Source organism: Polychytrium aggregatum (assembly GCF_025602895.1).
Source record: "Polychytrium aggregatum strain JEL109 chromosome Unknown BJ171scaffold_57, whole genome shotgun sequence".
In the NCBI taxonomy this organism is placed as follows: domain Eukaryota; kingdom Fungi; phylum Chytridiomycota; class Chytridiomycetes; order Polychytriales; genus Polychytrium; species Polychytrium aggregatum.
In genome coordinates this window covers 23,754-49,048 of record NW_026516259.1, presented here as the reverse complement: position 1 = coordinate 49,048, position 25,295 = coordinate 23,754, and the positions used below count along the sequence as shown (strand labels likewise).

The 25,295-nt window shown below is 55.8% G+C and overlaps 4 protein-coding genes and 2 non-coding genes across 6 annotated transcripts; 1 reads left to right on the top strand and 5 right to left on the bottom strand.

Annotated features, from left to right (window-relative positions):
- Window positions 1-1,251: 1,251 nt before the first annotated feature.
- Window positions 1,252-7,787, top strand: BJ171DRAFT_464033 (cytochrome P450). Its single transcript, XM_053108539.1, has 16 exons — window positions 1,252-1,723; window positions 1,959-1,982; window positions 2,094-2,149; window positions 2,428-2,779; window positions 2,926-3,002; window positions 3,139-3,433; window positions 3,581-3,781; window positions 3,916-3,969; window positions 4,090-4,237; window positions 4,486-4,843; window positions 4,925-5,054; window positions 5,138-5,337; window positions 5,502-5,795; window positions 5,924-6,355; window positions 6,524-6,791; window positions 7,022-7,787. Exons 1-16 carry the CDS (start codon window positions 1,345-1,347, stop codon window positions 7,456-7,458), a joined length of 3,705 nt encoding a protein of 1,234 aa, XP_052962478.1. The 5' UTR covers window positions 1,252-1,344; the 3' UTR covers window positions 7,459-7,787.
- A 126-nt stretch (window positions 7,788-7,913) lies between these two features.
- Window positions 7,914-9,650, bottom strand: BJ171DRAFT_603096 (uncharacterized protein). The gene has a single exon (XM_053115163.1). It carries the CDS (start codon window positions 9,611-9,613, stop codon window positions 8,099-8,101), a length of 1,515 nt encoding a protein of 504 aa, XP_052962477.1. The 5' UTR covers window positions 9,614-9,650; the 3' UTR covers window positions 7,914-8,098.
- Window positions 9,651-10,449: 799 nt separating this feature from the next.
- Window positions 10,450-14,841, bottom strand: BJ171DRAFT_478793 (uncharacterized protein; the record flags this gene model as incomplete). The annotated part of the gene is made up of 2 exons (XM_053108915.1): window positions 10,450-13,106; window positions 13,224-14,841. The coding sequence occupies 2 exons, from the start codon at window positions 14,839-14,841 to the stop codon at window positions 10,450-10,452; spliced, it is 4,275 nt and encodes a 1,424-aa protein (XP_052962476.1).
- A 1,042-nt stretch (window positions 14,842-15,883) lies between these two features.
- Window positions 15,884-15,957, bottom strand: BJ171DRAFT_t290. The gene has a single exon. It is a non-coding gene; the product is annotated as a tRNA-Ile (tRNA).
- Window positions 15,958-15,964: 7 nt separating this feature from the next.
- Window positions 15,965-16,038, bottom strand: BJ171DRAFT_t289. Its single transcript has one exon. It is a non-coding gene; the product is annotated as a tRNA-Val (tRNA).
- Window positions 16,039-23,858: 7,820 nt separating this feature from the next.
- On the bottom strand, window positions 23,859-24,797 carry BJ171DRAFT_478792 (uncharacterized protein; the record flags this gene model as incomplete). The annotated part of the gene is made up of 5 exons (XM_053108914.1): window positions 23,859-23,879; window positions 23,944-24,106; window positions 24,235-24,482; window positions 24,629-24,711; window positions 24,782-24,797. 5 exons carry the CDS (start codon window positions 24,795-24,797, stop codon window positions 23,859-23,861), a joined length of 531 nt encoding a protein of 176 aa, XP_052962475.1.
- Window positions 24,798-25,295: the final 498 nt, after the last annotated feature.

Sequence of the window (25,295 nt, the reverse complement as noted above, 5' to 3'; positions counted from 1 at the left end):
TGGGGCCATCGAGCCCAACGCAAGGAGGCCTGCCCTGGATAGTGATGGACCGCCAGGAATGGGGTCTGCTGCCTCAGTTGCACGGACTTGAGTAGTTCCGTTTGCACAAGGCGCAGAGGAATCGTGCTGTACTCCAACCAGGCACCGCGGCAGGCCAGGCGAATCAAGGGTCCTGCACAGCACGGAGCGAAGGAGCAGACCAAGTCCGATACGCCTCAAGGATGGCGGTGCTCACTCGGGTGTCGTCGGATGCTGCAAGGTTTGGCTGCGGCTCCGCTGGCGAGACAAGTGGCGGGACGTTTGCTGTGCAAGCCGAGGTTCCGCCTCCCGTTTGAATACTGCTGCGACTGAATCGCTCAAGCCAGTCAAGGTCGAGATAACCATCCGGGACAGCCAAATAGCCTGAATGCCTCAAAGCAGCCGCCATGGCCTGAGCTGGGTCTGAAGGCTGCTGCTTATGCATTGGGTGCGGCATGGGACAGGCGCCAATTCAGGCACAACTGGGCAAAGGGCCCACTGTAGCCCGCTCTGGTATCGACGCAGCTCGGGCGACGCCGATCTTGGATGGTGAGAGGACACGGGCAGCCAGTCGAACCGAACGAGCCCCAAGAATCCGCGAGGAGTCGATCTCACCCCGGAGCGGACAATGCGACGGAGCTTTTCGACCTCATGATGGTGAGCGGCTGTTGCGCCTCTGCTGTAATGAGCCAAGCGGAGACGAGAGACAGGCGCATATGGCTGTGTGGACGGATTGTTGAGGGCCTCCAAGTTCTGGCTGCAAAGCCCAAGAATATGATGCAGTCGCAGCATTCCGGGATCAGGAACAGCTTGGATGTGGGACGATGCCAGTGGGCATCTGTCTTGACGGAAGCGACCCAGAGATCATCAGAAGCCCCCGACGCCCTCCAGGTGCGCTGTGTCGATCGATTCGATCGATTGGCAATCATTGTCCAAGATCGATTGTGGTTGTGGGCAGATCTGATCCATACCATCCGAGACGCCTACAAAGAAGACAAGCTGGCGATGCAGCTATAACCGCACCATCCACCGCACCTCCATCAATCGCACATCCCCATCCACCACACGATGTCAACCACGTAGTCAACCACGTAGTCAACCACACTCCGTCGACCGCTCTTCCGCCGGGTGAACGGGATTGGCGTGATTGGCGGCGAGCCGGGCTTGACACTCCACCTCGCCTTTGTTCCCTCGGCAGCCACGAGATCCGACCGTTCGACCAGCCCCGCCTCTCAGCATTTGAGCCAACCACCCTGGTCGACCTTCTTCTGCCCATCCCTGCCCATCTGTCCAGCGTCCATCCGGCAGCTAGGCTTCTTCGCTACCATGTCCGCCTCCCCTGTTTATGTCGCCATCATCAACAACAACCTCCCGAGCCAGTCGATCCTGATCGACGTTGGCTCCGAGGGCGTTGCTCCTCCCACCTTCCCACACCAGGCCCAAGCTCAAGCCCAAACCCAAGGCGAAAAGCCCGCTTTGGGGTACTCTGGCGCACGCATCTTCCACGATCTCACCTCGCTCTTGCAGTGCATCGAGACCGAGTTTGGCATCGCAAACCCGCGCTTGACGCCCTATCCCGTTGACCCGAGCCTGCTGCTCAAGTCTGCCCTCAAGGATCAAGCCGACCGGGTCTCTGATCTCAAGGCCAGCAACCTCTGGTTTGCCAGCGGATCTCCTGGTCGCCACCAGCTGCCCCTGCCTCCGGGTGTGTATCGCTCACCCTCTCTGCCTCCTGTCCGCATTCTGTCTCCGTCCTGCCCGAACTCTGCCCATATCTGCTTCCGACGCGTGTGTCGTGGGAAGGCTGCAATGACTCGCCACCCCCTCCCAGCAGCTTTCAGCCCCTGTGCGAACTAGATCGCCGATCTGGATGGTGATTGATACTCGGATGTGGGTCTGGATTTGCTCAGCACTAACTTGCATTTCACGGATTTTCGCAGGACCCCCTCCCAAGCCGATCCTTGGTAAACTTCTTGCCTGCTCGTCGGCTTCATGTCGCACCTTCTGGTTGATATTCTAGCGGCCATCTGCTCAAGCTTCAATCTCACACCACACATCTCCTCTCTTCTTTTCAGGCAATGTGCTGGACCTGCTTCCAATTCCTATTTTGGCCATGATCGATCTGAACCATGTTAGTATGCCGAGGCTGCTCGGTCCTTGGCGCAATCACATAGACTAGCTTGAGGGCGACAGTTATTTGTTTCTTGCTCTTTGGCCGCAGTACCAAACTGCATGTGGCAGTATTCAAAGCCTTGTCCTGTTCCAGTGATCTGGTCGAGCTGGCTGTCGGTACCAGTGCCGATGCTCCCGTCCGACCACGAAGCACTGATCTATCATATCATATGCCGATGACGCCGCCGCATCGAGAGTTTGCTAATGACGCCAATGCATGCTGCTTGCCTCCGACAGAAATACGGCCACTTTTTTCCCGTTTCTCTGGGTCCTCGTCCCGCCGTCGTGGTTTCCGATCCCTACTTGATCGAGGAGATCATGAAACAGGAGGATTGCTTTGGCAAGTTCACCAACGCCGGCCCCCTTCATTATCTCAAACCGATCGCCGGCAACGGCTTGTTTACCGCCAATGACGACGACCCGGTTTGGGGCATGGCCCACCGTATCTTGATTCCGGCGTTCTCTGTCAAATCGCTGAGCTCATCTATTCCGCTTATGAACCAGCAGACCAAGTTGCTGGTCGAAGCCTTCCGCACCCGTTTCCTTGAGAAGGACGAGACCTTTGATATCTCCGAGTGGATGTCCAAAGGTACGTATCGTGCATCCGCCGTATCTGGTGCATCGCTCCGAGACTGTGAAAATTGTGTCCATATGACGGAGCAAGGCCGCTGTGATGGCGATATCGGTCGCTGGTGATGGTCATTCAGAATGCTAACGCCACCGCTGCCGCTGCAGTTACCTTGGACATTGTCTCTCTCTTTGGCTTCTCGTACGAGCTCAACTCCATCTCCAGTGCCGAGGAGCACCCCTTCGTAAGTCACCACCCGTTCGTTCTGGACCTGTGTATTCTCGAACGAGTGCACCGGCATCCTCCATGGGATCACTTGCATACCGACTGGAATCCAACCACTCCTGAATCTCTCACCTGCCATGGATGCTCTTACCCAGGTTAAGCACATGGTCTTCCTGTTTGAGTATGCGATGGGAAAAAACAAGCTCGGTCCGCTCTCGGGTATTGCCGAAAGGATCAACTGGCTCACTGGTTGTAGCAAGGAGCAGAAGGTTCAAGAGGCCGTCACCTTCATCATGTCAACCGTCAACGAGGTGATCAAGGAGCACCAGGCCGATACCGACAAGTACTCGGATATGTGCTCGCGCATGCTCAAGATTCAGGACCCAGAAACCGGTGTCAAGCTCTCTCCGGAGAACATTGCCTTCCAGATCGTCACTTTTATGATTGCCGGTACGTGCTTTTCGTGATCTCTGCTATGGCCCCGAATAGGTCACAGCAGTTCTCACTCACTCACTCACTCACTCACTCACTCACTCACTCACTCTTACTCACTCACTCACTCACTCACTCACTCACTCTTACTCACTCACTCACTAGGTCATGAAACCACATCCAGTCTGCTGACTTGGACTATCTACATGATCGCCACCCATCCCGAGGTTGAGCAAAAGCTCCGCTATGAAATCGAGACTGTGTTTGCCAAGGGCAATGGCAACATTGACGAGAAGTCTGTCGGCGAGCTCAAGTACACCCTTGCCGTTCTCAAGGAGACACTGCGTCTGTACCCTTCAGCTCCTGGTATGTCCCTACATTGCGTCGCTCGTGCAATCATATGAGCAAGACAGTTTTGGTTGCGACAGATACGTCGATCAAGATACTGCTTGGCGGTGCGGTTATATGTGCAACTGATAAAATTGGCTTTGCCACGTTAGCCTTTGCCAAACAATGCACTCGAGACACATTTGTCGGACCCTACTTGATCAAGAGTAAGTTCGTGTGGCTGCATCACCACTAGGTCCATATCGCATTCGCCCATGGCTCACTGGCTTGTACCAGAATGGAGTTTTCCTTGTGACTAACAAGGTTATCTCACCCGATCCGTGCAGAGGGGACAACTGTTCTCTTCCATGCCATCAACACCCACCGCAACGCGGCTGTCTGGGGCGCCAATCCCGAGGTGTTCAACCCCGACAACTTCCTGCCCCAGAACGAGTCCAAGCGTCCTCAGTACTCGTACATTCCCTTTGGAACTGGGTAAGTACCTCGCAGTAGTTCCGCTCCCACCTTGGTACCTCAGTGTGTCTATTAGTCATGCCTGTGTGGATGTGCAGGGTGTGCAGGAATGCAAGACGTGAATTGCTGAGGCTGGGCTGCCTAATCGATAGAGCAACTGGTTGGTTGAGTAGATCTCTGACTGGGCGAGCAAGGTGTGTTGGCAACTGGCTCAATGGCGCACCTGCTGATTGATCCACATCGCCATGCTCGCTCTCTTGCCACTCCAGTCCTCGTGCCTGCATTGGCTCTCAATTCGCCCTGATCGAAGCCAGAATTGTGATTGCCCATCTCCTGCACAACTTCAAGTTCACGATTTCCGATGACGCCGAGCCTGTCCTTCAGGTCAAGCTGGCCCTTCGTCCTCATGGAATTCGCGTCCACCTCAGCGAGCCCGGACCTATCGACCTCACCAAGGCCCCTGCTCCTGCCAGTGCCCCGGCTCCTTCTCCCAAAGTTACTCTGGATCTGGATACTGCCAAACCCGCCAGCTCCAACCGCAGCTTTGTTATCCAATCCGAGGCCGATCGACTCGATGTTGGCGAGGTCCTCGTGCTGTTCGGCACCAACATGGGCACCAGCGAGGACGTAAGTTGTCCCCTTGCTTGCTCTGTGATCTGCGGTACAACGATATGCGTATGCCAAGTGTCTGACTGCCTCCTGTCCCAGGTCGCCCGCAACATTGCCGACTCGGCCGTCAAGCTGGGCTTCAAGCCCACTGTCGCTTCTCTCGATACCTATGCCAACGAGAAGCTCTTTGGCTTCAAGTTTGTCATCGTCGCGACCTCGACCTACAACGGTAAGCCGCCGTTCCCCGGCCCATCCTGTCGGTATCTCCCAGAGACAGCTAATCACAGCTCTGTGACCCTCCGGTGCCCCCAGGCAACCCACCCGACAATGCCAAAAAGTTTGCCAAGTGGATTTCTGCCCAGGGACAGAGTTCCCTCAAGGACACCATCTTTGCCATCTATGGCGTTGGAAACAAGCAGTGGAAGACCTACCAGGACTTTCCTCGTTTTGTCGAGACCTCCCTCGTCAACCTTGGCGCCACTCCTCTCCTGGAGCGCGGTGCCGGCGATGTGGTATGTGGTTGGCTTATGGGGTGCAACTCGGCTGTGCGGGTATCGACAGTCCTTTGTTGATGGCACACCGATAGATGCTGCATCGTGACAGTCATCCACGATGGGCATCTGACGAGCGACATACCCCTGATTGCTCTCGCACCCATTCTCTGTCTCTCGCGCAGGATGGCGACTTTGACACCGACACGCTCAAGTGGACCAGCCTCTTCTGGGCCAGCGTTGCCTACACCTTCAAGATCTCTGGATCAGATGTCAGCAACGTCGTTGATCCCTCGCCCGCCTCCAACAGCATCGAAGTCACCTGGGCTGGCAAAGCCACCGATGCGTTCCTGCAGAACTTCCAAAAGTCCGGCCTTGCCGTCAGCAACCGATTGGGCCGCTTCCGATACATTGTCAAGAGCAAGACCCTGCTTACCAAACCCGGCGCCGTCAAGGATGCTTGGTCGATCGTGTTGGAGGTGAGTATGGATAACAGGCAATGCAGCAGATATGTTGACGACGGTGATCCATGGCCCAACGCACCCCCACGATGAACGATGGTGAGTCTGATTCTGACCACTGACAATGGCGCAATCGCTGCATACAGATTCCCGCCTCCGAAACCAACAAGTACACTGCCGGTGACCACTTTGAGGTGTATCCCCGCAACACCGAGGAGGATGTTCGCAGAATCCTGCCCAGTCTGGACTTGGCCGGCCACGGCATCGACGAGATCGTCAAGCTGTCCAACACCAACTCGATTGCCAAGCGCGAGCTGCAGATCTTTGACACTGAGATCCCCCTTCGCTACGTTTTCAACGGCGTCGACATTCGAACTGCCCCGACTCGCAACTTCCTCAAGTTCCTGTCGGGCTGCACCGAGTGTCCCCCCGAGAAGAACGCCCTCCTGCTGCTCGCCGGCACGGACGAGGCCTCGCTCCGAGCCTACACCGAGCAGATTGCCAAGACCAAGGCCTCCATCGCCGACGTGATCGAGCGCTTCAAGAGCCTTCGCATCCCTCTTGGCCAGTTCCTCGAGGTGGGTCCCTCACGAACCATGTTGAACTGAGTTGAGCACAGACTGCGATCCAAAGCAGTGGCCAAGCAGTGGCCCAGAGCAGATGCAGCAACGTCTGGGTGATAGCTGTCGACGATGGCTGGTGCTGGCTGCCAATACTGACCACTGACCACTGTGCGAATATTCCAGAATGTTCCTCTCCAGAAGCCCAGACTGTACAGCATCGCATCGAGCAACCTCATCACCCCAACCACGGTCGAGCTCTGCATCGGCGTGCTGAACGAGGAGCACCACGACCTGAAGGGCCAGTCTGTGGTGTACAAGGGCCTGTCTTCCAACTTCCTCGCTGGACTCGAGGTCGGCGGCCCTCTCCTTGGCCACATTCGTCCTCACGGCTCGGCGTTCAAGCTGCCCGAGGATCCCAAGGCTCCCATTGTCCTGGTCTGCGCCGGCACTGGTACGACTTGTCTGGGAGACACGCAACGAGGACGGGGTGATCAGATGGAGCGATCGGATAGAGTAGTGGTGTCTTGGGTGGGTGAGGATGTGTCCGGTGTGCTTGTGGGTTGTCGGATTTGACATGCCCTGCCAAGCAGGATGGCTGTGGACCAAACTGAGAATCGCGCCTCCTGAGTGATTCGGCACCACCGACCAGATCAAATCACTGACTGCCGCTGTTCCTCCCAGGCTTTGCCCCCATGCGGTCCTTCCTCGAGGAGCGCAAGGGCCTCAAGCAGAAAGGCGTCGAGCTCGGCGAGGCCACCCTCATCTTTGGCTGCCGCCATCCCGACCAGGACGCCCTCTACTCGAGCGAGCTGCAGGCCCACCTCGAGTCGGGCGTGCTGACCCGCCTCGAGTACGCCTTCTCTCGCTTCGGCGGCCAGAAGGAGTACGTCCAGACGCTGATCGTCAACAAGACCGATCTGGCCGAGCAGCTCTGGACCGGCATCAGCTCGCGCGGAGCCCATATCCTCCTCTGCGGCAGCACTGCTCTGGGCACGGCCGTCCGCGAGAGCTTCGTCAAGATTGTCGAGCGCTTCGATGGCCGCGGCAAGGAACGAGCCGAGCAGTACATTGCTGCCCTGGCCGAGGCTGGCCGCTACGTCGTCGATGTCTGGGGCTAACCGCACCGCATCCAGCAAGCCAGTTTGCCCGACACGAGCGCCTTGACGGAGTGTGCCCTTGAGCTGCTCTTGAGAAAGCCAGCGAACTAGTCCTCGTCTCTCTTTGCTATCCTTCAATTTCACTTTGCCGGGTTTGATTTGTTGTTTGGTGACATATGTTCCGTTGCTTCTCGGTTGGCGAGTGCCTTGCTCAGAAACGGCCAATGCGCTCTTGAGGAATAACCACTGGCACTTGCGCAACATGCTCTGTCCTTTCGCTTTTCTTTCCAGAAGAAATCTCAACTCCCTCGTGGGATTGGCTGAGATAATACATTTCTACTTGATCAACAGCCGCAGTGTTCTCCAGAGAGTGTCAGGAATCAAGGCGTGCGACAACATCACTGGCCATAGCCGGCCGAGCATTCGCTGTCGAGCCATTCGATGCCACTCTCGGTTGATCAAGATCAGCGATTTTAATGGGCAGCACGGTGTTCTATATTGGCTGAATTGAATGTATTGAGCGTCAAACACAATTCCATTCAGCTATCGCCGCTTCGCGAGTGTCACGCTGAAGGTTCATTGGATGTGGACATTCGGGCGCTTGCAATGGATGAAACGCTTCACTTGCTTGTTTGTTCGATAGCAGCACATGGACTGCAGATTAGCGTACATTTTCAAGCTCTCTGAGTGAGATGGCGGGGATATCAAAGTCTTGGTCGGCTGCCTTGCGGTACCAGTATTTTGCCTTGTCGATGTCGCTCTTGACGCCAAATCCATTCTTGTAACAGTAGCCGAGTTGCCACTGTCCATATCGGTTGCCCCGCTTGGCGGACCTGCGGTACCACTTGGCTGCCTTTTCGTAGTTCGTGGTGACTCCGTATCCGTAATGATAGCACTGGCCGGCCATCCACGGTGCATACGAGTTCCCCAGGTCGGCTGCCTTGCGGAACCACCGAATTGCCCTTGAGTAACTTTTCCGTGCGCCCCAGCCATACCGATAGCACATCCCCAGCCTGAACTGGCTGTCGCCATGGCCTTCGTTGGCAAGCTGCTCAAAGATGCACGCAGCCATCTCTGCGTTCGCTGCCGTTCCGAATCCGTTGATCAAACACACGGCCGCCAGATGCTTGCAGAGCCAGTCTCGCTCCGATCCCAGCTGGCACAACCGATAAAACTTGTGCGATGCGGGTGATCTGCAGGGGATTATGTACCATCCGGCAAGACCACTATCCTCTCCGAGCGGGAATTCCTTGGACTTGCTATCGCGGACGATCTTGATTCCCTTCTGCTCGTCTCGTTCGGTACCCCGGCCAAGGTAATGCATCCATCCGACCATGTGGGTGGCGATGGTCTTGATGACTGGGTTGGTGGACTGGGTGCTGACTTCCTGCCAGTGATTGAAGGCAACTTCATCGCTCTGCTCGACACCAAGGCCGATGAATGAGAACCACCCACGGAGGAACACGATATGGAGTCGACCATCTTCGCAGCCTTGGTCTGCGGCCCGACTGTACCATTCGATGGCTGTGCTGAAATCTTGTTCGACACCTTCGCCAGCCTCATAGCATTCACCGAGGGCGATCTGAGCCTGTGCGAATCCACGCTCAGCAAGATTGCGATAGAGCCCGGTGGCCTTGGTGTGGTCTTGGTCGACACCGCGGCCGTAGACGTGACACTCGGCCAGATAGAACTGCGCCATGGGATGATCGGCTTTGGCCGCTGCTTCGAGGAGGTGGAAGATTTGCTGCTGTTTGGCGACCCGCTCGGCGTCGACCGCAACTCTGTTGCCGACATCGCTTTGGAAAACCCGGGCCAGGAGATATGAGGCCGATGCGTTTCCTTGGTCTGCTTGATCGATGAGCCAGGATCGATCGGCTTCAGCCTGATCCTTGCAGTGAAGCGAGAGGGAGATCTGGTCGCTCGGGGTGAGGACGATTCGGGGTGATCTGTCAGGACGACACAGGCCTGCCTTCCTGCACCAGCTGTGTAAACGAGCCACCTTGGAGCTCAGGAGAGGATGGGCTCGTTTGCACACCCGCAGGAGGGTCTTGATGGTGGCCAGGTCGAGGGCAAGCTGGAAGCACTCGTTGCAGCAGACGATGGTGAAGATGTCTGGGCTGTGGTCGTTGGTGGCCAGTCGAGCCATGTCTGAGGAGATACGGACACTGGCAGCCATGATGCGTCGATGTGGGTATGAGATGCGAGGATGAAAGGCCAAGCCGGCCCAAGCAAAGTGACAAAGTCAAGGAATCGAAATGGTGGCGGAGCCGGGGCACATGATCATGGTGTGCAGGTCAATCACAGAGACCGAGTGTCGAACTGGCTTGGATGTTGGTCGCATCGATTGAATTTGGCTCGTTGAGCGGAGGCTGCAAAGACAATAGCCCATAGCCCGTATGTAGGCGTAGTATGAGATGGACCAAGCCACAAGAAATAGACCGGATCACTTTGGCGGCCTCTGAGTGAAGACACTGGGCCGCTCTCGGGTCTCCTCCATCATCTCCATTCGCCCTCGCAGAGTCCACTTTCCTCTCATCCTCCAAAAGCTTCGCCCCACCCCTTTAGCCGTCCCTCTCCTTCGTCGTCTACATGGCCAGCAGCAGCACTTCTGATACGACCGGGCCAGCCCTCATGTATCCCGACATCTCAGATGTTTCAAGATCACCGTGGTCGCCAGGCTCTGGCATGAACGAGATCACGGTCTTGTTCACCATGGGAATAGCGGGGAGTTGTGTGGGAGAGAACCGGATGCTCGACAGCAGCCAGAGGCGTGCAAAGTTGTCTCCATAACCATCCAACACCTGAATGTGAGCCTCTATACTGACGATCTTGCGGAAGAATATCATCACCGCATCAGGAGCAACAATCGTTAAGAGCCTCTGCCATCGATGTCGCGAATATTCCCCCCCTTTCTACCTACGCTAGTTTTGCGATGCCGCTTTTGGATCGTGGAGCCCAGTTTCCGTGCTTGCAAGACAGACCGAGTCACTGTCCTCGATGCCGCTCTTGTTCTTAAAGCCCCCCTTCGGCGGATTCCTGGTCCGTCTGCAGAGATTTGTTGCTGCCCACGACATGGACATGTGGTGGCTCGTTATCGGCCTTTGAGCCACCGGCTTCGTCGGCTCCTCCATCGAGAGACGAGACCGTCTCGCTTCGGCCCAGCTCCACCTGGATTTCCTCGAGCTGTGACTTGGCTGACTCTGTGTCGGGATGATTAGGAACTGAGGCACACAATATAGACACGGCTTCCTCGAGATGCCCTTGTGCTTTGCGATAGCGGAGGCTTGAGATATCGATCTCGGCGAGCCCACTCAAGCATCTTGCGATGAGGGGATGCGTGCGGGATTCAATCAGCCCCTGAGCCTGGGCCATCGAGTTCGCATACAATCGTGTAGCATCATCGATCTGACCCTGCGTGCGCTTCAGGTCACCGAGGGCGCAGAGCGTGTATGAGCCCCCGAGACTCAGCTTCAGGTCCGAGAGGCCGGTGAAAGTCTCGTGGGATTCGTTCAGGTATGCTGCGGCTTCGTCGAGGTGTCCGAGTTTGAGAGAGCTTTCGCCACACCCACGCAGAAAATCGGCAGCATCTTCACCTGCCTGACTTGCCATGGTTCTGTCAATGATGGCGAGGGCTTCTTGGTGGCTCGATAGAGCCCGATCGAAATCGCCAGCGACGTGGAAAAGCCAGCCGAATTCGTGCAGAACCTGAGCAATATCCCGATGATCGCTTGTGCCATGCAGGCCAACATAGATATCCCGAGCTTGCTGCAGTTGCTCCCATGCATCGCCTCTGTGGTCAAGGCATCGCAGCACGATTCCCATATTGTGATGTGCTCTCGCAATCAGCAGGGCAGGAGCTTGCGCCGTGATGAGGATAGAGAGCACTTGTTTGGAAAGATCATATGCAATTTGGAACTTTCCCTTGAGGGCCGCTACCGACGCCATTCCGGCCAGAGAGGATGCAACACTCAATGGCTCCTTCTTGGGGTGAATATGCATCCCGACGTCGACAGCATCGGGGGATGGATCGGGCGACACAGTGCGGATCACGCTTCCATACAGGTCGCCGGACTTGATGAGAGCGCTCGAGCTAAAGAAACAGTCGCTTCCGGGAGGGGACCGAATGAACATCTCGAGGGCCTCGCTGAAGTATCGCATCACGTCTTTGCGAAGCGACAGGCTTGCCGCCGCTGTACCCATGAATCCGTATATGATGGCAATGTCTTGTCTTTCACGAGTTCCACACACCTCTTCCAGAGTGTCGATTGCATCTTGGAAATGTGTCAGCGACTTTTCTGACTGACCAAGATCGAGCATTGCCAAAGCCATCATGTATGACATTTGCCCAGCATCGAGGTGCTTCGCGGAGCCATGTGCGTTCTGGCACTGTTCGAGCGAAAAGCCGAAATTTACGACTGCAGCCCCGTGATTGCCAGCATCGCAGGCCTTCACGGCATCGGAATACACACGATAGTAAAGATCGCGCTGCTGAGCGAACTTGGCGTCTCGTTCGCGCTTCTTCAGCTCGTCGAGCTTTCTCTGGGTCTTGACGACCGCAGGATCGTCCGTTCCGACATGAATCTTCAGACGGACTCGCAAGGCCATTTCAAGCTTATCGATGGCCTGATGCAAGTCTCCCTTACGGTCGAACGTCCTGGAGACGTCTTCAAGAGTGTCAGCACAATCAGGGTGATCGTATGTGTGATGAATGATTGTGAACATGTTCAAGAGCTCGAGATGGTGCTTGCAAGCTTCATCGACCCAATCCAAACGGTCTGCGGCGCTTGCAAGCATCTTGACAATCTCTCGAACCTCGGCCGTGCGTCCTACAGGGTCAAACTCGACGGCGATATCCCGCGCCTCTCGGAGGTGGCGGAAGGCATCGCTGTATTGTCCTTGCGAAAAGTTGATGTTGCCGATGTGGGCAAGCAAGTGTGCGACGCTCTGATCTCTTCGGGTTCCAAGCAGTTCGGTAGTGAGATCAAGAGATTCTTGAAGGAGTGGCAAGGCATCATCCAGGCGATCTTGGGAGGCAGCGATTGCTCCGAGGCGATGCAACATGAGGGCAATAGACGGGTCTCTGCGGGTTTGATGGACTCTTTCTGCTATTGCGCAAGCTTCGATGTAATATTCTTGGGCGGAGGCAATGCGCCCCTCGAATCTTGCAATATCTCCAAGCGAGTGGTATATCGTAGCAATATCGATGTGTTCTTTTGTGCCATGGGTGCGAAGAGCACGCTTGAGCGACGCCTGATAAAAGTAAATGGCTTTGGAGAACTGCATCCTCGCCTGAGCCAGCTGGGCCGCGCTGAGCTCGATCTGATAATGCAAAACCTGTCCGTAGGCGTCTCCATGGTCGCTCTCGGCAAAGAAATCCAGCTGCTTGCTCCAGACGGTCCCTCTGTAATCCACTAGGGGCGAAACATGGGGAGGATCGTAAGGGCAGGAGGCGGAGGGGTCTTTGGTTTCGTTCCCCAGTGCAATCGCCGCATTGGAGAGGGAGAGGAGGGCGCGACCGGTGGCACCCCTGATTGCTTCACCATCGATTTCTGGATGTTCGTCGATGAAGCGCCACACGAGAGCTCCGATAGCATCATGGATGAAGCAATGGTTGCTCATTGTAAGTTTCAACAGTCCATTGGAAGAGATGACTTGGATCAGACTCGATCCTATATATGAGAACGAAAACACACACGAGAGGGATACGAAATGAATCAGATCGAATGCGAGACTGTGGGCCAGCCATGAGCCTTGGTGACGGTGGACGAATCTAGAAAACAGCTCACCATCGGACGATATGTCCACTGTCTTTATGATTTCCTCGGTCAAAAGAGAGGGAATCGCATCAGGACCGACCAAGCAAAGAGCTCCAAATAGGCGACAGGCTGCAACACCTTCGTCGCCTTTCTTCATGAAGGCGGCCATGGACATGTTGACGATGGTCTTGAGCGACGAAGGAATCGGGTCCTGCGGATCATGCTCCGCCAGGGTCTTGGCAAAGTCTGCCTCGAGCTCCTCAATCGAAAATCCATGATAGTTCCACACAAGTGGAAGAACCTGGGCAGCAAGAGGGTGGCCGTTGATGTACTCAACGATGCGCATCGCGGGGGGTCGCCAGCCTTGTGTTTTGTACATGATTTCCGCCAAGTAGGTGAGGTTAAACACATACTGCAGCGACGCCCACAGAGACCAAGGCTGGAGGGGGATGATGGTCTGCCGAGTATCACTGAGCTTGTTGCCCAGATCCGTCAGGAAGGAGTCATCACTTTCGGCCGTTCGCTCGGTCGTTGCAACGACATCACCACCGAAACCAGCAACGGCCGCTCCCTGAAAGAGCGAATCCAGCACAGACATATCGTTGACGTCGTCGAGGATGAGGAGATAGGACTTGTTTTCAGCAAAGAAGCGGGAGGCGTATTCCTTGACCGTTTTCGGGTCCACTTTTGGGAATATGGCGACCAGGGAATCGAGGGCCGTCCATTCGGTCGCACAGCGGATCCAGAAGAGTCGGGAGTATTGCGGGCTCGTGCAGCCCGTTGACTGTTTGAAGTCATAAAGTTCGGAGCGGTTGTGGGTGAGGAGTGTGCCCATCAGGAGGTGCAGGAATTGTCGAACCAAAACCGTCTTCCCCATGCCACTATTGCCAGAAACGATTGCGCGGCCGGTCCGGGTGATTCGCTTCAAGAGCTCATCGAGGTTGGATATCTCGACCCGGAGAGAGCAGTCGCTGCAATGTTCTAGATAGAGGCTTCGGCTGGTTTCTGGATCCGGATTGATACAGCCAAAGATCTTGGAGATGAAGTAGATAGCACGGTGGGGTCGATCGCGGCGGTATCTGAGTCTTTCGACTTGGCCGAGGGCATGAAAGACAGCCCCGAGCTGGTCGTGCAAAGGGTTGGTGGCATCCAGAAGGGGTTGGAGCTTCAGCTCTGTATGTGCTGGTTGACTGATATCGAAATTGACACAGTCAACGGTCAGGAGAATGAGCGACAGCTCTTTGTTTTCGCTCTTGAGGTCAGTGACAGTCTTGATGAGATGGAGGAATTTGTCGTCAGTACCGATTACGGCCTTCTCCTTCATGATCGTAATGGCCTCCAAACTGAGAAGAATGACGATGCACTGGCATCTGGACAGGGCGTCGATCCAGGCGTTTGGTTGAGATTCATGGATAGAAACACACTCAGGGGTGAGGAAGGTCAGGGGCTGACGACTGAAGCGACGAGAGGCCGTAGAAATAAGCAAGCGTTCGATTTCCTTTGCGGACGAAGCGTCGGTCCCACATCCAGAGGCAATGAAGACATCGTGGCGAGCACCATGGACATTGCAAGCAAATGCTGTGGGGCTATTGTGCTGGGCACTGAGTTGCGGCTCGGTCGGGCCAGCGCCGCGGTGCAAGACGTCCATCGGCGGATTGCTCGAGTCCACGCTGGGTGCAGAGAGGGGCAAGGATTGCAGATGCGGGCGACAAACGGTGGTGGGAGATGAAGAAGAAGCTTCACGGTCATGTGAGAATCACTTCTCTGCGCCACAAGCAGTCCGAGGATACAGGCCCACGACAAACGGAGTAATCGCTGCCAATGCACCAAGGCAGCAGAGACGGGCCCACCTTGACAGCGAGTGCGGCGATCTTGAGGAACGAAGTAGTTGAAAGGAGCGGGTCATGCTCCATGTATTTGCGTTATGCGGAGCCGGATATATCGCCAGGTCTCTTAATCCACTCACGATCCCACATAAGTTGGAGTTGGAGGACGCCACGTACTGCGGATGTGCGTGAGTAGTCAGATGGCATGGCTCGACTGACGCATGTCTGATTTGGATGCATTGGAGTACTGCCTCGCTTGGGGGACAGGATGTGCACTCAGGTTTGGTTTCAGCTGATGATGGCGATGGCCATTGGCGACAGCGAGGATGATAATGGAGTGAGAAGATGTATTCTCAGACAATCTGGTGGGAAGACACCATCATGAATTGCTGGACCAGCGAGCCACGACTGACGAGACAAAGATCGTCAAGATAAACAACAGGGATCAGACTGGCGTGAAGGAGTGAATGGAACACAACACGAGTGGGCAGGATATGGCTGGGAATGTGACAACAATCAGACGATGCGAGTGGCAGCGAGGGCCAGAACAGGGTTGTTCAATCGATTGATGCCTAACAATCTCGGTGCATAATGGAATGCCATTCGCCGTGGCTGTAGATGGTGTCTGTGCAGTGGTGTTGGTGTGGAGAGCCTGGATGAAGTGCAGTGAGATGGATCAAGGCTGTGGCAGATGGGAGATACTGGCGTGAGCGAGTGGATGATGATCGATGAGAGACGGAGGAACGAAGGATTAGGCAGACAACAAGAGTAGGAATGTGAATACAGCAGTGGAGTGAGTGTGGCAATCAAAATGGATGGGAACATGGATGGAATGGAGTGAAAACAGAGAAGGGAAGCAAAAAATGCTCCGCACAGGGATCGAACCTGTGACCTTGGCGTTATTAGCACCACGCTCTAACCAACTGAGCTAGCGGAGCGAGAGAATGGTTTCGTCCGGGATCGAACCGGAGACCTTGAGTGTGTTAGACTCACGTGATAACCAACTACACCACGAAACCCCATGACTTCCAATTACACCGGCTCACTCTATGAAACGGTGCATCCCTGTTTCGATCATCGAATGTTCCATCAACGGGCTCGACCACAGAGTGACCCAGGATTCCATGCATCCCACGCTCCCACACACGCCGCGGGACTGACCGCACGGATGCCAGTGATATCAGTCGCTCAAGCCCGAAGAATGTTCCTCTGGCGGGTCGGAGGTTTCCCTCCCAAACCTGACGGAGCGTGCAGAAAGCCTGGACCCAATGGTCCCAAAATTCCCGTGAACAGGAAACATGCGTCGGAATGTGTCCGAGCCAAGAACCGTCTCGAGCAGTATGTACACCCTGCGAGGATCCCCGAAGGCATCACGTACATCGACCTTGCAATCGACGCACTCCCCAAACTGGCTCGAGTGCCCGCAAGACCAGTCACCATCGACCAGGAAAACTGAGCAAATGGCGAGCCAAACGCGAACGAATCCTCAACAACAGACCAGAGATCTGGCTGGATGTCGTGGCGGTGTTGGATGACAACGCAACTGAATGTCTGTCGTGGACGCCAATCCCTCGGATACGCCACGCACGACAGTAGGAGCCTGAGGAAGTAATGCCACAGGCATACATCAGCACAAGTCTGGACATGGAAGTCGGAGCTGCAGATTCCAAACTGTCACTGGATGGATGAGTTCGGCAAAACTTGACATCGCCGCAGTGACGATTGTAAAATGTCCTGGTTGGCAAAACCAACACCCAGTGCCAGAGCCCGCCAGCGATACCAGGGGCCAGAAATGGACATTGGTGGAGGCGTGGAGAGCTGGTGGTTTTCTGCCTGCTTTCTCTGGTACCATATAGCGACGGGGTGGTCTGGGTTGTTCTCGTTCTTTCCAACAGTTGCAGTTCCAGAACGAGGATCGAGTGTGGTGGTCGAGTTGCTGTTGTCGAGTCATTCTATATTGCTTTCAGTCGATCAACATCAGTGATGGATATGGGACAGCACTGCTTTGTTTAGTCGATGTAATAGATGTATTTACTGTCGAATATACTGTGGGACACTGGTGGCTGGGACGGATGATGGCAGTGCGGTTTGCTTGGCTGTTCTGCTTCAATGTTCAGAGTTGCAGCTTGGTTGTTTGGGAGTGGGGCTCGGAGGAACTCGGGGATCAGGGCCACTTACCGAGATACTTGAGACTGTCGATGGCAAGTTGGTAATCCTGTTCGGCGGACTTGCGATACCAGAAGACGGCGGTGTCGATGTTCTCGGGGACACCTTCGCCATTCTTGTAGCGGTTGCCGAGCCAATATTGTGCGTATCGATTGCCCTGTTCGGCCGACTTGCGGAACCACTCGAACGCCTCGGTGTAGGCTTTGGTGACTCCGTATCCATAGAGAATGCACACACCAACCATATTCTGCCCATACGAGTTGCCTTGGTCGGCCGACTTGCTGTACCACTCGAATGCCTTCTCGTAGTTCCTCGATACTCCTCTGCCACCAAAGTAGCAATCTCCAATCCACAACTGGCTGTCGCTGTGGCCTTCGTTGGCGAGCTGCTCGAGGATTCCTGCTGCCTTTGTTCTGTCTCGTGTGGCTCCGAATCCACAAAACAGGCACACGGCCATCAGATGTCTGCATAGCCAGTCACGATCCGATCCCAGCTGGCACAGCTGGAAGAACTTTCGGGCTACGGGTGAGTCGGATGAAGCCCAATTGCTGCCAGACATTCATCCTCTCCAAGCTTGAACTCATCCGATTTGTTCTCTCGGATGATCCTGACGCCTTCCTGCTGGTCTTGCTGAGTCCCTCGGCCCAGGTAGTACATCCATCCGATCATATGGGTGGCGATGGGATTGATGACTGGATCGTCGGATTGGGTGCTGACTTCCTGCCAGTGATTGAACGCAGCTTCGTCGCTCTGCTCGACACCATCACCGATGAACGAGAGCCAGCCACGGAGAAACAAGATGTGGAGTCGACCGTCTTCGCTGCCCTGGTCGGCTGCCTTTGAGTACCACTCGATGGCTGTGTCGTAGTCTTGGTCGACACCATCGCCATTCTCATAGGATCGCCCGAGGGCAACTTGGGCCTGAGGGATTTCAAGCTCTGAAAGTTCATGGTACAGCTCGAAGGCCATGGTGTGGTCTTGATCGATTCCAAGCCCGTTGCGATAACACTCGGCCAGGTGGAACTGCGCCATTGAATGCTTTGCTTTGGCCGATGTTTCCAGATGGCGGAAGATTCGCTGACGAATGGCTCGCTGCTCGTACCATTTCATTCCTCCTTGGTCGAGATCGACTTGGAGGATACTTGAGAGGAAGTATGAAGCATAGGTGTTTCCTTGGTCCGCCTGAGCGACGAGCTAGGATCGGTCGGCTGAGCTTGGATTCGCGCAGTGCGGCGATAGGGCAATCTTGTCGATCGGTGTGAGCCCGAACTTCAGCTGTCCATCTGGATGACACAGTCCTGCATTCTGGCACCAGCCGTGGAAGAGAGGCAGCTTGGAGCTCAGGAGAGGACGGGCTCGCTTGCACACTCGAAGGAGGGTCTTGATGGTGTTGTGATCGAGGGCAAGTTGGAAGCTGTCGTTGCAGCAGATGATAGTGAAGATGTCTGGGTTGTGTTCGAGCGAGAGCTGGGTGATATCGGGCATCGACGAGGTCGATCTGGCCACAGCTTGGGTTTGGTAGGTGGCAGATGCTGTAGTTGAAGCAGGCTCGTTGATGCTGGCCATGTTGACGGAGACAGGAAGGAGGCAAGTTAGCGATGGAGTTGGACAGAGGACAGAGGGAAATTGTGGTGAAGCAAGCCAAACCCTGGCCAGCCAAATACTGGCCATTGAGCACACACACACACACAAACCTGGCTCGATCCGATGGTTTGATGGCTGGAGTCGTTGTTGCTCAGGACATTGCCACAGGTATCGCCACATTCATGGAACATGGATTCGAGCATGGAATCGAGCATCGTATCGAGTCCTGCATTCTCGCCAAGGCAAGATGTAACAGCCATTCCATCCAGTTCCACATCGACTGCGACACCCTGGCTCCAGCTTGCTGCACCGAGCACCACCAGTTCGCCTCCAAGCCTTCATTTCCTCATCGCAACATGCTGATCGTGAGAATCAAGCAGGGCCTTCAGCAAAGATATCTGCCTTTCTCAACGAATGTCACTTCCCACCTATTGCTTCCGCATACCTGCCGCTTCAACGAACTGTTATCAGCAACAAAAGTAACACAGGCAATCGTATTGCATCACAAGGATTGGAAATAGTCTCAAATGGGTGTTTACCAGGCTATACCATGCTCCTACCAAGAATCTCCTCGGTGCTCACATTCTTCAACAGTATGGTGCGGGCCGTTGATGTATCGATCTATCATCAACTCACATATACCACATGGACACTCTCAAGCTGGCCCATCCCGGTCTATCCAAGTCTGACAAGGACCGTGGAAAGCTTTGGTCGACGCCATCCCAGTCCCGCATCCTGGCAAGTGCCTCTCCTTCTGCCACATGGTCCTGACCCAGCTCCGTCAGCGCTATGTCAATGCCGGCACCCGGGTCTTCTCCGACAAGCACTGGATCACCACCGAGAAGTACGCCTACGACTTCCTCGACGGAATCATCAACGAGTTTGTCGAGAGCCTGGCCTCCAATCTCGCCAAGTGCGCGGCCATGAAGGCCCGTGGCGAGGAGGTCAAGCACTTCCGCCTCCGCTATCTCAGCAAGAAGCGATCCACCTCCGAGTCCTGCTACATGAGGAAGCGACTCTGGGCCCCACTCAGTCCACCTCCAGCTTCTGGAACCGAGTCAACATCCGTGAGTTCCTCGGTGTCGCTCCTCCTGGTGCACAAGACACTCCTGTGCAGCTTCTGCGTCCGCCTCTTCCACAGCCTGTGGATGCTGATGGTGACCCCATGCTGTCCAGAAGCATGAAGAGTGTCACGAGGCCACTCAAGCACAGTCGGATGGAGAGGAGCTTCCTTCCCCGCCTCCGTGCCGACGGCACCATCGAGGATCGCCGACTGCAGCTTCCCTTCCTCTGCGAGACTCGCATCATGCGGACCAGGACCGGCAAGTTCTACATCGTGGTCTCGGAGCCACTTGTCCGTCCGGGCGAAAGCCAAGCCCAGGACACGGGACGAGTACACGAGCAAGACATGCACTCGGTACGGGTACATCAACCGGGACTTGGGAGCAGCCAAGGTGTATCATTGCAGGGAGTGTGGGTTGTTGATAGATCGAGACATCAATGGGGCTCGTAACATCCTGTTGAAGAATGCGAGCACGGAGGACGTTCTTGGCGAGGGCATGGTGTAGCCTCGCAAACACCCCTTTGAAGCCTATTTCCACTTTGTGCATTACGGTGAGCTGCCTGACTTTGTCTCTATAACCAGTGCGCTGGGGATGCGGGTATGGATGTTGTTATCATGAATTCAAACAGGCGTGACTTCGGTTCCAATCTTTGGAGTGTTGAGGTGAATTGGCTGTTCAAGTAGGTGGGTTAGATGAGCCGAATAAAGGGATTTCGATTGATAGTTAGACCCACCAGAATTATACATGGCCAAGAGTTGATCATAATGGCTCCTTCAGCTTTGGTGAATAAAGTTTTGTTCAAATTACGGAATAGGGAGAATGGAATTTTGACAGGATGAATGCCATGGCGGATCCACTGGGATTCGCTTCCAATATCAATTTGGATCCAGCCGACTGAAAACAGGGGGCTTGATACCGCCGAGCATTTGGCTGGGATATCGTCGGTCCGAATATACTGCCCTTCACGATAAATCCAGAGATATCGAATACCCTTCTCATCCCGAGACAAAATTGAATTACCCTCGGGCGGTATTTCCACAGATACGACGATCCTTTTGTGTCCCTTGAGTGTGTAATGTTCTTCGCCCGTGGTCGCATCCCACACTTTGATGGTCTTGTCATTTGAGCCAGAAGCAATCAACCTTCCATCGGATGAGATTGCAACGGAGTTTACTGTCCCTTTGTGCCCTTCGAGGGTGTGTTTCAGCTGGCCCGTAATGGTATCCCAAACCTTGATGGTCTTGTCCCATGAACCAGAGACAATCCACTTGCCATCAGATGAAATGGCCACGGAGGTTACACCTTTGGTGTGTCCTTTGAACATTTGCTTCACTTGGCCAGTGGTGGCATCCCACACCTTGATAGTGTTGTCACTGGCTCCAGTGACAATCCACTTGCCATCGGGAGAGATCGCCACCGATTTCAGTTCATATCCATGTCCAGTGATGGTCATCTCACACGGATCCCAGGTCGGTGCTGGACCGGCTGTGACCAGGAACGGGATCTTGTCCTCGAGTTGGGTGGCATATGTCTTGTAGATCGCCGTCTCCTTCGGCGTGAATGCATACCCCGAGTTGTACACCTGTGGTGCACTCTTGATGATCGGATCGGCAAACTCGCGGATGAATCGATACGTGTCCTTGACCAGTTCCTTCGTGGTGTCGTCGATGATGGTGCTGGGTGCCTTGGCGACCACTCCTCGCAGCACAGCCAGTTGCTCGATGATCGGCTTGACCACATGTGTGAGCGATCCACACTCGAGCCAGAAGAACACATGCGTCTTGACGAACCGAGTGAGCACCGCTGCCACATCGACCATCTCGGCCGACTGCCACACCGGACTCGACTCGGCCACTCCGTCCACACACCACACAAAGTGTGTGATCCAGTGGGCGACGCTGTATCGCAGCGACGGTGTGATGATTTTGTTAACTCTGTCCTCGAGGTCGGCGATATTGTCGTGAAAGTCGTAGATATCGCAGATGTTGATCTCTGGTTCGTGCGAGAGGATCACTCCGAGACATTCCTTGGCAAACACCGTGTGGAACGAGTCCGACACATGCCACGGATGGCCAGTCGATGCGTCACCGAGGAGATAGTCTGCCACCGACTTGTGGTTGAACTTGACCTCGGTGTTGGTGGACTGGCTGCCTCGGGGACCCAGTCCATTGGCGCCAGGATCGAGGACCAGACTGAGGCTCTTGAGACACTCGCGAACGACGCCGATCTCGAGTCCAAACACATCGGCGATGATCTGTGGGGTCAGGATCGACTGGGCCGTGGCGATCGCCGACACCACCATGACCAACTCGGCCGGGTGGCTCGACTGCGAGTGGATCTTGGCAAATGTCTTGTGGTACAGTCCCTTGAGATCCACCGACGAGTCGTTGATTTCCCGGATCATCTCGAGAGTCAGTGTCCGTGGCTCGTGTGCTGCGTCGCTCTCCTCGCACGGCGCCGATCCTGGCTCGGGAGTCTCCAGCTCGTGCTCGACGGTGTTGAGGATCAGGTTGATCCACACGAATGTCTTGGACTGGTCCAGCAGCACCGAGATCGCCTGGGTGCGGTCCGACTCGCTGAGGCTGGGATGGTCCCTGAGACGATGGTCGATGAACACCCGGAGGTCGCGGATGTTGTCTTCGCTCGACGGCTCGATCGTCGTGGTCGGCACTCCTCGGAAGGCATCCCTGATGTCCTCCTCGGGGCGGGACGTCAGCAGCAGCTTGATCCGGGACTCGCCCTTCAGCTGTGTGAGTCGCCAGGCCAGGAGCGACAGGATCTCGTCGCGCGGATGGTACTCGTCCAGGCCATCGACCATCACCACGACGGCTCCCTTGGGCCGGTACTGGCCAAGTGCCTCGAGTGGATCCTCAATCAAGGCCTTGAACAGGTCCGGGATGCTCATCTTGTCGAGGTCGTCCTTGGTGTGGCCAGCGTCGAGGAACCGACGGCCGATCGGTGCGTACCAGCGACACAGTCCATATGCGATCGTGGTCAGCAGGATGCGGGGGGTTGTTCTTGCGGGTGTCGTTGTACTTGAGGAACAGCGATGTCGCCAGCTGGTCCCGACCAAGCAGGATGTTGGCGATCTGGGCGGCAGCGACGGACTTGCCGACACCGGCGACGGCATTGACCCACAGGACCAGGTCGGCGTTGTCGTCGTCGTCGACCCAGGCAGTGACATGGTCAAACAGCCACTGGCGGGTACCCTCGACATACAGATCCTCGAGCGCCTTCCTGTCGGGGTCAAAGTCGATGGGATCGAGCAGGACGCGGAGCTGCGAGTCTTCGTCGGCAGCGAGGACGATGGGTCGGCTCTGGTGGTAGAGGATGCCCTCGGCGATGGCCCTCTCGGTCTTGGCCACAAGCACTCGGATGTACGGAGAGAGCCTGTGTGGTGGCGGGGGATGGACGAGTGCGAAAGGGAATGTGGTCAGTTGGATGTGGTCAGATGGATGTGCAGCAAGGTGAGGCGATGTGTATGGTGTCGTGTGGTGTTGTGAGAGAAGTCTGATGCAGCATGGTGCGCATGGCATTGATGGTGCACATGGCATGGATGGTGTGTATGGTGTGCAGGATGTTGCGATCAAGCATGACAGCAATGCAGCAGAAATGGCTTGCCATCGATGGGCTGACAGCAGCCACCCACCTCATCACCGCCGTCCCATCGGCAGCATTGAACTGCTGGAGAGCCAGGACATCTCGGATGGTCTGGCGGATCGACACGGGCTTGCCGTCGACGAGGGGACTCAGATCGTGGCAGGGCGGCTCATCGGGAAAGTCGTCGGGGTTGGGGAAGTACTTGGAAGCATAGGTCTGGTTGTTGATGATGCGGGTCGACCACATGTAGACGGGCTGGACGGTCACCGGGCGGCCGGTGGTGGCCGACTCTCGCATCCGACGCAGGGCATGCTGGACCTGAGTGTGAGTGTGAGTGTGAGTGTGAGTGTGAGTGTGAGTGTGAGTGTCAGGGACTATCGAGTGCAAGTGCATCGACATGGATGCTCGGCCAACCGCTCGCTTGCTCACCTCCAGGAACTGGTTGTCTGGCTTGAGGTGTGCCTCGCGGGTGCGGCTCAGTCCCCGCTCCGACAGAACCAGCACAATGACCTGCGAGTTGACCAGGCCGTTGATGAAGCCCGTCTCCCAGTTCATGGCATCGACGAGACACAGCTGGTCGAGGTACGGACACAGGTTCTTGTCGTATTGGCTGGACGACTTGAGGGCGGCGTAGAGCTTGATTGCGGGCATCTCGTCGCTGAAGACTCGATAGCTGGGCAAAGAGGCGGTGGTCAATGGGCACTCTGGATGTCGATGTTGCCAATGCAGACATGGACATGGATTGATGACCAACCGGCTGGAGTGCAGACACCCCATACTGCACCACAGACATCGCCGCACCTGATGAACACCTCGTGGTCCCTGTTGCCCAGCTGGCACTTCCATCCCCTCGCCAGCGGAGGCGGTCTGTATCGGACCACAGGGAGAACAGCGCTCTCGCTGCCATCGGGTGTCTTGGATGGCGGTGGCTCGCTCTTGTGGACGACAACAGGCGGCTCGGTGTTCTGGCGCTGGGCTCGCTGGATCTTCTTGATGGCGCCGAGCTTGAGCCCGATCTGCTTCATCTCTGGCTCGGTCAGAGAGAGGACCTGGACAGGCAGCCGTTGTTCAGCAACAATGTCTAGATGGCCAGGGGCATCGACGGCCGCAGTGTCGGCGACATTCCATCGCCAGCATGGACACCGTCCAACCATCGAGTGCATCATGCCATCGGCGACCGAGCCAAGCAACCCACCAGGTCGGTGCTGTCGATCTCGTGGTCGACCAGGAGGGTCTTGTTCCTGGCGAGATCGTGCTTGTCCAGGAAGGCATCAAAGTCTGGCACAAGGGTCAGCAGCAGACATTGTCGTCACCCGCCATCGGTGATGCATCATCAACAGAGTCTCACCTGTGGCTGCAGACATGGCACGCTGGCTGCTGGATGGGATGTGCGGACGGATCGATGAAAGAATCGATGGAAAGCTGGATGGGCTGGAGGTTGACAGATGGAGACGAGGGAGAGGCACCGAACATTGGGCCAAGCGGAAAGCGCGTGCCAAGTGGTCGACCAAGCACCGCCCCCATTCGGAATCGAGAACGTGACAACCCAGAGCGAGCTTGCGATGGTGGCAGTGGACGGAGAGATGCAGGGTGGCGAGGACAGGGACGGCGATACATGTGTGTATGGAGCCACAGCACCCACGATAACCATGAATCCATGCAGCGTGGGATGGGGCGGTGGGATTGCTGGGGTGTGGGGACAGGGACCAGACATGGTGCTGTCGATGCCAGGAGACAACGACACCAAATCAACGCAGCTCGGCGCATCGCCATGTGTGCCATGTCTTGATCCTGTCTCGTCATGATCGTTGCATCACTCGTCATGGTCGTAGCATCACTCGTTCTGTCAACTCCCGCCTGTG